The sequence below is a fragment of the Canis aureus genome, chromosome 11 (genome assembly GCF_053574225.1).
Source record: "Canis aureus isolate CA01 chromosome 11, VMU_Caureus_v.1.0, whole genome shotgun sequence".
In the NCBI taxonomy this organism is placed as follows: Eukaryota; Metazoa; Chordata; class Mammalia; order Carnivora; family Canidae; genus Canis; species Canis aureus.
The window spans coordinates 29,001,116-29,013,577 of NC_135621.1; the positions used below are offsets into that span (position 1 = coordinate 29,001,116).

At 41.2% G+C, this 12,462-nt stretch overlaps 2 protein-coding genes across 4 annotated transcripts in view; both read left to right on the forward strand.

Moving 5' to 3' along the window:
• The window catches only part of FAM227A (family with sequence similarity 227 member A), a 97,117-nt gene extending 91,907 nt beyond the window's left edge, over positions 1-5,210 (forward strand). The window contains exon 18 of one of the 3 annotated variants that reach the window (XR_013389087.1): positions 124-1,386. Coding sequence is in view for 2 of the 3 variants with exons in the window: in XM_077914511.1 (XP_077770637.1) it covers positions 5,155-5,191 (37 nt within the window). In the remaining variant the exon portion in view is untranslated. Of the gene's footprint in view, positions 1-123; positions 1,390-5,154 lie in introns of those variants that run through there. The other 2 variants (XM_077914511.1, XM_077914513.1) reach the window with 2 other exon arrangements.
• Positions 3,222-12,462, forward strand: part of DMC1 (DNA meiotic recombinase 1) — a 36,670-nt gene continuing 27,429 nt past the window's right edge. Inside the window, exons 1-5 of the mRNA XM_077914526.1 lie at positions 3,222-3,382; positions 5,155-5,238; positions 6,053-6,097; positions 7,026-7,172; positions 9,324-9,406. Of these exons, the coding sequence (XP_077770652.1) occupies positions 5,188-5,238; positions 6,053-6,097; positions 7,026-7,172; positions 9,324-9,406 (326 nt within the window). The 5' untranslated portion in view covers positions 3,222-3,382; positions 5,155-5,187. The remainder of the gene's footprint in view (positions 3,383-5,154; positions 5,239-6,052; positions 6,098-7,025; positions 7,173-9,323; positions 9,407-12,462) is intronic.

The window sequence follows — 12,462 nt, forward strand, 5'->3', positions numbered from 1 at the left end:
TTCAACCCATTTTTCACACAGCAGCCCAAATACTTCCAAGTGTATGAACCCATTTAATTCTCACAACTCAGTATTATTATTATTATTATTATTATTATTATTATTATTATTATTGGTTTTCAGATGAAGAAATTGACGCACAGATGTTAAATAAATTTCTCCCAAGACGACACAGCTAATAACTGGCTGATCTGTACTATATAAGCCTGGTTTAGTTGCTACTCATGCATGCTGAAACCATACTTCTACAAACAGAAAATAAAATCATATATGAATATACAGAGCCTGCCATGTACTGGTTTAGTATATTGGTTAAGAGCATGGATGCTGAAGCCAGACTGTGAATCTTGAGCAAGTTACTTAACCTTGTGGTGCCTCAGTTACCTCATCTGAAAATAGGGGAAATAATAGTTCCTACTTCAAGACGTCCTTGTAACAAGTGATTATGTTAATCTGTGGAAAGGAGGAAGTGCTGTAAATGTTGGTTGTCCTCAGATGTTGCCTTTAGCTTCTCCCCTTTGCTTCTGAGAGCTGCTTTCTCTCTAGCACCTTCCACCCCAGCAGAACCACTCACAGTTACCTAAATAAGCCTCTCTGTTGCCTCTGCCTTTCTGGCAAATCCTCACTTGCTCTCCCAGCCCCACATTAAGGGTCACCATCTCCATGAGGGTCCCACAGTGAGAGGTCTACCTGTTACTTAACTGCATGCATAAGAAGCCTTACCTTACCCTGTGTGGGATTATCTGTTTCAATATCTATCTCCTCTACTAGACTCTTGGCTCCTGAAGGGCAGAGAACTGTCTTCATCTTATCCAGCAGAGAGCTGGGATCAGGCCGTGTTTAATAAATGTTGGCTAAATAACCTGTCAGGGACATGCCTCAGGGCAGTTATGTGCTGAAGTTGGAGGTCTTTCAAATTTGGAAAGCTTAGTTCTAAATCATTTCTCGTATTTGAGTTCTTGAAACTCCAAGAATATATATTCACAGGCACCAATTTGAAGAAACCCAACTGCAGACAGTGGGATCATAGGCCTTTATTTGATTATAAGTCAGTTGTCCACAGAGGGGCAGTAAAGTGTAATGATTTAAAATTCAGGTAATCCCACTGCCTGGTTTCGTTGTTGTTTTTTGAATACCATAAAATGACACAGATTTTTAAAATTTTGTAGAGAATTGTGGACTCACTGAAGGATTTGAAAAATTGGGAAAGCTACTTGACATAATTACTATTTAGTTACTAATTGATACAAAACTCTGGCTCCCCATACTCTATATCTAAAATAGGAAAATAGGTTTTACAACGCAACTTTTTAAAATGTAGTCGTTTTAATAAGTCTTTTATGGCTTCTGAGTTTTATGTCATATTTTAAAATATTTTTTTATTCTAGGATAATAAAAGATTGTCTCATTTTCTTCTAGCACTTGTATTATTACATTTAGATTTAATTCCTTGATCCATCTGGAATTTATCTTGGTATAAGGTGTGAAATATTGGTTCCAATTTTATTTTTCTTCCAGATGGCTACTAGTTGCTCCAACACCATTCACTGAATTCATCATTTCCCCACTGATTTGAAATATCTCTGTCATCATATTCAGAATTTTTATATGATAAAAAAACCTACTCCTTTTTTTTTTTTTTTGGTCCTGATTTGAGTGGAAACGTCTGCAAATATACTTTTTAACTACCCCCAGTTTTTGGTTAAAAAACTGTTTTTAAGTTGTATATGACCATCAATATCATATCCAAACAGGATTTTTATCCTCATTTTATGAATTTGTCATTACCAAGCTCATTTCTGTTTCTTTCTTTTAAGTGTAGTGCACACAACCTTCAAATATTATGAACATTTCTCTCTCCCAGCTGTCACTACACCAAACTACATATGTTATATTTCCCTAAATCATCTTGCTGTGCTCTTTGCAGCTCTTCCATACACTTGATGTCCTCACCTAACAAGTTGCTCAGAAGTCACTACAATTATATTAAATGAGGTTTTAACGTGAAAGTCTATCATCTCTATCCAGTTCATCCCCGGACTGGGCCCTGATTTCCGTTTAACACGAAGGACAGGCTATGTTTCTGGAAAATAAGATTTGAAGGAGCTACAGTAGTTATTTGTTGGCACTTTAAACAATCCACTCTGAAGGGGAAAAAATGTCCTACAAAATGCCAAATGTTATTGTGGGAATTTTTTTTTTCTATTTATTCCAGCATTCTGAAATGATTCAGACACTGAAGAAAAAGGGTCGTCCTGTACTAGGTCTTGAACTCAAAGAACTGTTTGCACAGATACTCATCATAGCCTCCACCTCAACAGATGCTCTTTCAAATGTTTCATGACTCTTGTCAACAGACAGTCTCCATTTAAGGGGAGCAAGATGATGCTGCCAGAGCCGGCTGTGCTGGCAAGAAGGCGGGCCCAAAATTTCTATTTAAAAGCTGGACCAAAATATGTTTGGCTTCTGTTGTCTATTTAAAATTTCAAGTTAAGACGCAGAAAAATTACTCTCCATCCTGAATGGGCCCGGGGTGCCTCACAGACTAGACAGCTGCTGACGGCATGAGAGAGAAATTAGGAACGCTGAGGTATCCGTGAAGACCCCATATTCGACCTCCTGACCCGAGGGTCTCCCCACCTCAACAAGATAAGCATCTTGGGCGGCACCTGCCGCCACGTCAGCCACCTCCACCGGGCGCCCGCTCCACCTTGGTTTTCCACCTCATGACCCTTTCCTAGCGGCCTCTGTCCATTTCGGAACAACCCCCACCTCAGGACCTTCATTCTCACAGCAGCCCGGGTTCACCTCAGTGCCCACCTCCGTGCCCCCGAATTCCCACGCGTCTCCGTGCGCCCACTTTGGAGTCTTCTCCCTGACTTCAGCGTCTCCCTCAGCTCAAGGGAGGCCTCCCCCCTCCCTCCTCATCAGAGCCCCTCTCCTCAGCCGGTGTCCTCCGCCTAAGAGTCTCTCCCTGACCCCACGGAGCCGCCCCAGAGGCTCCCGGAGACCGGCTCCCAGCTCTTCCTCCCCCACTCTGGGCCCCGCCCTCCGTGGCCCGCCCCTCCTGCTCTCTGCCCACGGCCGGCCCGCCCCCTCGTTCGCCCCAGCGGTCCCGCGCCGGCGGTGGACACGCCCCTTCGCTCTCCGCCCCGCCCCCGGCCCGGCCCCTCCCACCGTGGCCCCGCCCCCTGGCCCTCGCCCGGCCCCGCCCACGCTGGACAGGAGCTGAAGCTCTCGTCGGTTGGCGCCAGACCTCCCGGTCAGTGTCCCCTGGGCTTCCAGTCTCCGCGTTCTGGTTCCGAGTCAGAATCCCTGAGGACCGGGAATCCCGGGCAGGGGACAGAAGGGAGTCACCTTGAAAACCTCGGGGAGAGTGTGGGTACGAGCGGGGTTTGTGGCAAAAAAGAGCAAGCGTGTGAAGAGCGTGAGGGGAAACCGAAGGGTTCCTTTCTCTGGTGGTGCTTCGCGGTCGTCGCAGGGCCCTGGGCTCGTGGCTGTGCGTCCCGCGCCCACCCCCGAGAGGAAATCTCCGTCATCTCCGGGGATTTCTAGCAGCATTGTTCTAAAGCAGGTCTGACCTAAGTCTTCACGTGGCCTCCTCTGCCTCGTTGGAGGGAGCCTGGTGACGGGAAGATGCCAATGGCGGCGCGGGGGGACGTGGACCAACGCTCCGCAGCGGTGACGCCTGAGACCGTGGTGTCGGGGAGCCCTTGCGTCCATCGCGGCTACTTGAGAAAGAGAACTATCTTTTCGTTTTATCAAGGCGAGGGAAACGAACGATTTTTTTTTTTTTTTTTTTTTTAGTGAGGACGGTCAATGTGGAATTTGGGGTAGTCCTATTTATGATTACCTATGTGGGGGACAGTATCCCCGAAGACCCCATTCCATTATCTCCTCTTTACCTCAGATATTTGCCGTTTAATGATATTAGGTGGTAGCAATCATATCTCTACCTTAGTATTTTTTTGCACTTCTGCCGGGCCCCAATCGCGACTTTGGTAGGAAGAAAGACAATGCGATAAACAATATTCTACAATCATGCCTTGTAGATTCCTGAGATCTTAACAACAACTAGTACGGTGTTAAAGACTCCATTTATCTGCTTCTAGGTTCTCACGTTATCCTAATATTGGGTATCTATCATAATTTTCAATCTTAAAAAAATTCTTGAGGCCAGTAAATACTATAAAACAAAATAGATCAGTGTTTTATGAAACAAAGAGATATGTTGCAAGGGAGCCGGTTCATAATTAGGAGGCAGGAAGACATTCATCATATATGACAAAAATAAAATATATTGATTGAGGGTAGATTAAGTTCTAGGAGCCAGGGAAGATACAGGAAGAATGACATGAGGTCAAAGTTCGTCCGGCATTGTTAACATAAACGTGAAAGGTGAAACAGCAATAAGCAATACTAAATAGCATTCCAAGGGATCCCTGGGTGGCGCAGCGGTTTGGCGCCTGCCTTTGGCCCAGGGCGCGATCCTGGAGACCCGGGATCGAATCCCACGTCAGGCTCCCGGTGCATGGAGCCTGCTTCTCCCTCTGCCTGTGTCTCTGCCTCATTCTCACTCTCTCTCTCTGTGACTATCACAAATAAATAAAAATTAAAAAAAAATATTTTAAAAAAAATAAATAAATAGCATTCCAAGACAACAAAAAAGATATTATCAGACAGTCATATTTGTGCTGTAGAAAATCAAAAGCTGAGGGACGCCTCGGTGGCTCAGTGGTTGAGTGTCGCCTTTGGCTCAGAGTGTGATCCCTGAGTACCGGGATGGATTCCCCCATTGGGCTCTCTGCATAGAGCCTGCTTCTCCCTCTTTCTGTGTCTCCAGTGAATAAATTAAAAAATCTTAAAAAAAAAAAAAAAAGAAAGAAAGAAAATCAAAAGTTGAGAAAAGGTGACCAATTTTCAGAAAAGGGAGTAGAAACTAAGCGCCCTACCTTCACATACATATACCCACAAAAGAAAAAATGTCAGGTGCCCAGCAAAAAGAAGATACTAAATCATTCTAAACTAAATATATCTCTTATAGCTCTTTTGGTCTTTGGTGACTTTGAAATGAAATCAAGATCTCTGGGCAAAGGATTTTTGTACTATATGATCTATGACTACTTTTTAGATAATATTTCTTATTTTCCCCAGAACTGATTGTTTTTCTGCTGCTCACCTTTCAAGATGAAGGAGGATCAAGTTGTGCTGGAAGAACCAGGATTCCAAGATGAAGAAGTATGGCTAGAATTTTGAAACATGGGTAGACATTCAGTCATTCCACAAAAATGAAGTTCCTTCTCTGCTAGCTATTATTTTTAGAAACAGAGATGGAAAGAAAGCATAGTTCTAAAGAGAGGCAATATTACAAATATGTAACAACTTGTTTGGCAAAGGGTGCTAAGATTAGCTACTTAGCAACTAAGCGTGAAAGTATTTTAATAACCTAACAACTGGTACCACCATGATGGTAACTCTGCAGGCTGGTACCAAATAGCAGAGGAAGGAGTTCAAGGTCTGGTGGGGCAGAAAGTTGAGAAAACATATTTTAAAATAGGGGCGTCTGGGTGGTGTAGTCAGTTAAACATTCGACTCTTGTTTTTGGCTTAGATCTGATCTCAGGTTAGTGAGATCAAGTCTCACATCAGGTTCCAGACTCAACATAGAGTCTGGTGGAGTTTCTCTCTCCCTCTTCCTCTGCCTCTGCCTGCCTCTCTCTCTCTCTCTCTCTCCAATAAATAAATAAATCTTTAAAAAAATAAAATAAGTTAAATGTTGTTCCACTCCTTTGGGTTAAGGTCTTAAAAATCTGGACAGGACGTGACAAAAATATTGGGCTTCCCAGCCCTTTCAGTGCTGGTGCATCTTCTAAATATATAATAATGTGTTTGAAAAACACATTATTGATCCTACCTCGATCTATCTAGAGAAGTGGAATTTGAGGCATTTTGGAGTAACTCATAATATTGAATCAACCCTTTAAAAGATATGATACAATTGGATAATGAAGAATCAAAGCTCCACTTTTTATTTTCTGTTGCATCCCCTTCAGGAATCTTTGTTTCAAGACATTGACCTGTTACAAAAACATGGAATCGTAAGTATTTTTTCAATTTTCAATGTAAGTTTTCAGTGTGAAATTGTTCAATTCAGGGTTTCTCATCCTTGACCCTATTGACATTTGGGACTGGGCAATTCTTAGTTGTGTGTGTGTGGGGGGGGGGGGTGCATTTGTAAGGTATTTAGTAGCATCCCTGGCTCCTGACCACTCACTTTATGCTGATAGCACCCCTTTTAGTTATGACAACCAAAAATTTCTCTAGACATTGTCATATGACCCAAGGGGGCAAAACTGCCCCCAGTTGAGAACCACTGGTCCGACTGGAGGTGTTCAGGGCTACCTACCACGGTCTTCAACAGAAAATTCAGTTCCTTGGCAGGTGATTAGAGTAAATGATGTTGACCAAAATCAGACTTTGAGTAACAAGATGAATTCAACAGCAGTTCATTGATAGTAAAACTTCTCTGACATTATCTTTTGAAGCCCTCACATTTAATTTCTTTCAGTTGGATTTAGAAAATAGGAGCAAGAGAAAATCCTGGCCCTTTGGTAATGTAGTTATTTGCATTTCCCAAGGGTAGAAGAAAAAAAATTAATTAAAAAAACCATATTCATAATGAAGTTCTCTAGAAGGAAAGAGCTGAACCGAGGGGGCGAATGTGTGATAAATTTGCTAGCTTTTCTACCAACAGACTTTTCTTTTGAATTCCTTGTTACATTGCCATGGTCTCACTAACATTCTTGGGAAATCAGGGCACAGCCAGAACATTTGGCAGCATGCTGGGTATGTTCTACTCAGATATTTCCAGAACATTTGGCTACATGGTGGGTGGGTTCCACCTGGCTGCTTGTATAAAATTGGCATCATGGTAGAAGGAGATGGACACAAAAGCACATGACATAGTATGGGAGCCTTGCAGGCTGGCATTTTATCAATCTGCTGCACCCATTCTTTTATTTACAGAATGTGGCTGACATTAAGAAACTGAAGTCAGTAGGAATCTGTACCATCAAAGGGATACAAATGACAACAAGAAGAGCACTATGCAATGTCAAAGGGCTCTCAGAAGCAAAAGTGGACAAGATTAAAGAGGCAGCCAACAAACTTATTGTAAGCAAGATCAATTCTTTGTTGTTTTAGCTTAGAAGGGCCCTGGGAGTCTCTGTAGCCTTTCTCATTGAACACCAGAAACTCCTCACAAATACTAGAAACTACTGAGGGAACCCTGAATTTCTATGGATCACAATCTATTATATCCTCGTGTTAACTTTTGATCACTTCAGTTTCAAAGCAACAGCAATTAATCTTTGACAGATTGAGACAAGAGTTAAAGAGACTTGAATACTATAATCATTTCTACCAAGCCTTTTTTTTGGATCTCCTTTTATATTAATTTTTCTCTCTTTATGTTTCTATGCCTTAACTCCTTATTTTTGCTTTGTCTTCTCAAATATTGTATCTTTGGTTGTTGCAAAGCACTCAGCACCAAAGAAGTTGTACTCTCATGGTATAGGTCAATTGGTAAGGGAACGTTGGGTTAGAAAAAGACTAACAGTGTGGTCTACACGTATACAGTCGAGATAGATATGACCAAGAATATGCTCACTGAGGCAGATGAACTGCAGCTGAGCTAAACTCACACCTTGGAGCTGGCCCACAGACTATGAGAGGCCCATGCAGCTAAGAGGCTCCAAGCAAAAACATATGCCTTTGACCCTAGCTTTTGTGTTGAATTTTTGGAGGCCAGTGGAGGCACTAGCACTGATAACAAGAATGTGCGGAAAGAAAGTCACCAAGTCTCTCCTTTTGCAGAACAAGGCTTTCCATATTTACACAGGTGTGTGAGGGTCTTATTCCCAGCAACTCCTAGAAGCGTTCTTCATGGACAGCCATTTGGTTTCCTTCCTCAGAGGCAGTTGAAGTGTGACAGTGATGACAGTGGCTGTGTGGTCCTGAACTTGGAGACAACCTAACTGAACTCTTCTGAACCCAGCTCAGTTGCCCTAACTTCTGAGTAAACTCAGGCGGTATATTCATAGGTCAATTCTACAACTGCCCTAGAGCAGTACCCAGAGTTTTTAAAACTGCCACTTTAGAGTTCATAAGCATTACTCTTATTTTCCTTGTAAACTAAATCCCATTATCAAAGAAAAGAATCCCTCTCCTTCTCAAGCATATACTAGTGAACCCAGAATCTGCATCCTTTCTTAACTAAAGCTGTTTATTCTTAGAAAGAGATTGAGAGATAGAAGGAGGGAGGGAGGGAAGGAGGGAAGGGGTGGAGTGAGGGAGAGAGAGACAGAGAGAGAAAGGAAGTTAATTTAGTAATATAGTGGTTCCAAACAGTGCGTATCAATGACCTGGAGCGGCTAATAATGAAGACATACGCCCAGACTTGTTGAAATAGGATAGGGCCTGGGTGTTTTTTTTTTTTTTTTAAAGAGTTGTGAGTTTAAACATTTTATTTACTTATTTTACAGGGTGGGGGAGGGGCAGAGGGCGAGGGAGAGAGAGAACCCCAAGTAGGCTCCACACTCAGCACACAGCCCTACATGGGGCTTGATCTCATGACCTGAACTGAAATCACGAGTCAGAGACTCAACTGACTGAGCCACCCAGGTACCCCGGTTTGGGCTTTTTAAACCTCCTGTCAAGTTCTCCAAAGTTTGAGAACCACTGTCCTATGAAACAAGAACAGAAATACATTAGACCATATCATTAGAGCACATCAAGCCCTGTTCTCACTAGTTACACTACTGCATCGCTACAGCTCATTGATTTGGCAAATAAGTAGCATTTCTACTGCTGACAGATATTGTCTCATGAATAGTGAATTTCTGTGCTCCTTGAAATTTCCAGAGCTAGGGGGAAATGATGCTGGTCAATGGAATCATTTAGTAAAATACCATTCTGCTTTGTGCAATAAATATACCTCATTTAAATTTTATAGCTACCCTATGAGAGAGACACTGTTCTTATCCTGATTTGACCCCAAAAATAAGTTGGAGTACAGCAAGATTAAGTAGTTTACCCTAAATTACACAACTAGTAAGTATTAGAGACATATTTTGAACCTACATAGGGCAGTTCCAGCACCTGTTTTTTTAACCATGATCTTGTGCTGCTTTCAAAGATAAATAAATGAATTGTAGCTCATATCAAATGATGACCCTGATAATCAAGTAGAGAGTTTTGGGCAGCATTTGAAGTTAACATCATCATCTTATACCCTTTTGAACCTTTCCTTTTGTCTTTCTGTAGGAACCAGGATTCTTGACTGCCTTTGAGTATAGTGAGAAGAGAAAGATGGTTTTCCATATCACCACTGGGAGCCAGGAATTTGAGTGTGTATCTTGTATCTTTTACAACCACTAGACACAATCTTTGGAATGTTGTATCTTTTTTCTTGAGTTTGTTAGAAATAGCTTCTTTTTCTGAAGTAGCTTTTTTTTCCTGAAAGACTACTACTAAAGCAAACAAATTCCAGATGATTTGTAGAAGCAAGATTAAATTTCTTATAAGAAATTCAGACCCAAAATATAAGTAGTTTTCTGAATCAGCCTGTATTTTTAAAACCATCTTGAAAATCAGTTTAACTTTTCATTTCCTTTTCTTCTTGTTGATAAAGGAAATTCCATTTCACTTTTGGTTTTACTTAAAAATCAGTTGTTAGATTGAATATTTTAGAAGAAATAAATTCAGTGGGTTTTTTTTTTTTGCTCTTTAGCATCAGAAGCTCTTACTCATTAACAAATTCTGTCTGCTCTACCTTCAACAACAAATCACCCTATTCATTTCTTCAACAAATAAATTACAAGGAATCAAAAAAGATGAAGTCAGGGAGAAGACGTAGAGATTAAAAGAGATTTAAAAGACATTTTACCTAATCCCCAATATATGGATTTTATTTGGATCCTGATTCAAATACACTATAAAAAATAAGATGTATATGAGACAATTGGAAGATTGAACACTTACCTTTTTTAAGATTATTTATTCATTTAAGAGAGAGAAAGGGAGTACAAACAGAAAGAGGCAGAGAGAAGAGAAGCAGACTCCCCACTGAGCTATGAGCCTGATGTAAGGCAGATAGATGCTCAACCATCTGAGCCACCCAGGTACCCCAGAATTACTACTTTTTTAGGTAATAATGATAATATGATTATGTTTAAAATAAGAGTATTCATTTTTTTAGAGATAACTACTGAAATATTTAGGATAAAATGATATATTGTCCAGTCTCTGCTTAAAATAGTATGAAAGGGGAGGGAAGTAATTAGAGGTTTATATGAAAAAAGATTGACCATGAGTTCATAGTTGGTAATTGTTGAAGCTAAGTGATAGGTACATGATGGCTCGTTAGTATACTGTTTTTTGTCCACTTTAGTTTATGTTTGAAACTTTCCATTATAACATTTATATATTTTTTTCTATGTGTGTGTGTATAGAAAAAAGAATAAATAGGAATTCAATTAATTCTCTACCACCTCCTCCACTGTTACCTCACTGGTTTAAACTATCTATTAATATCTCCTCTGGAGTATTATAATGCTTCTAGCCTCTCTCTTTCAGATCTTGCCTCTACTATTTATTCTTCACACAGTAGCCGGAATGATCCCTTTAAAACTTAGGTCACAGGCGTCTGGGTCATTCAGTCGATTGAGTGTCTGACTCTTGATTTTGGCTCAGGTCATGATCTCAGGGTCACGGGATCTAGCCCTGCATCATGGGGTTCCATACTCAGTGGGGAGTCTGCTTGGGATCCTCTCCCTCTGCCCCTCCCGCTCTGCCCCCCACTCTCTCTTAAAAACAAAAACAAAAATCAACAAATTTAGGTCAAATCATGACATTCTCTGCCCAAAACTACTCTAATGACTCCTCATCTCAGAGCAAAAGCCAAAATCCTCTTTAATCAACTCTCATCTTTTTATTCTTTTTTCAGTTTGCTATACACCAACCACACCAACTTCTTTGCTATTCCTAGAACATGCCAGATACACTCCATCCTCAGGGTCTTTGCACTTACCATTTCCTCTGCTTGGAATACTTTTTCCTTCTACATGTGCATGGCATACTGTCATCTCTTTCAGATTTTTGCTAAAATGTCCACTTCTCAATGAGGCTGCTTTAATCACTTTATTTAAATACTTAAACTCCCTGCCTTCATCCTCTGCATTTCTTTTTTTTTTTTTTTTTAAAGATTTTATTTATTCATAGGGACACAGAGAGAGAATGAGAGGCAGAGACACAGGCAGAGGGAGAAGCAGGCTCCATGCAGGGAGGGAGCCTGACGTGGGACTTGATCCAGGGTCTCCAGGATCACTTCCTGGGCTGCAGGCAGCACTAAACTGCTGCGCCACCGGGGCTGCCCATCCTCTGCATTTCTTATTTTCTTTCTGGATCTAATTTTTATTCATACCATTTAATAACATCTGACATACCACATATTTCACTCATTTACTTATTATTGTTTATTGTCTATTCTCTCACTAGAATGTAGTAAGCTCCACAAAGTGAAGGATTTTTGTCTTTTGTTCACTGCTTTACTCCAAGTGCATAGAACAATCTCTAGTGTAAACTAGGTGTAGAAGTTGTTTTTACAAATAGGCTTGAGTGATGGAATATATAAAGGGCCCACAGTGACACCCTGGCTGAATCCAGTCAGGCCTATCAGGCAATGCACCTCAAAGTATCTACAGGCCCTAATAACCAATGGGCTACTTACAACCAGGCACAGTTTACCAAAAAAAGCAGAATTTCATTCGTTGCCATGTTTCCTCATCTGTCCCTTTTAAAAACAGCCCCCCCCCTCAAATAAATAAAAAATAAATAATAATAAAATAAAATAAAAACAGATCCCACTTACTGCTTCATAGCAGACAGCCTTTCCCTTGCTCTCTTGCCTGCCCCTCCGTTGCAGTGTATTCAGTACGCTATCTCCTCTGTCCTGCCTCTGGTGAATCCTTCACTGCCAGGACTGCTGGCTACCACCTGATCATCACCCCACATTAGGGGGCCCCCATCCGATTAGGACAGACTCTATCTATCTATCTATCTATCTATCTATCTATCTATCTATTTATTTATGAGAGACACAGAGAGAGAGGCAGAGGGAGAAATAGGCCCCATGCCAGACATGGGACTTGATCCTGGGTCTCCAGGATCATGCCCTGGGCTAAAGGTGGCACTAAATCACTAAGCTACCAGGGCTGCCCAGGACAGACTCCATTTAAACACCACACTAGGTTCTCAGTAAGTATTAGGTGACTGCATGAATAAAGAAATAGTAAATGAAGTAAGTTGGTGAAGTGTAGTATACTATATATTCCTCTTTTGGAGATTCACAGTATACACCAGCCTACTAAAGGATCTAAAATCCTGTCATGAAATACAACACCTC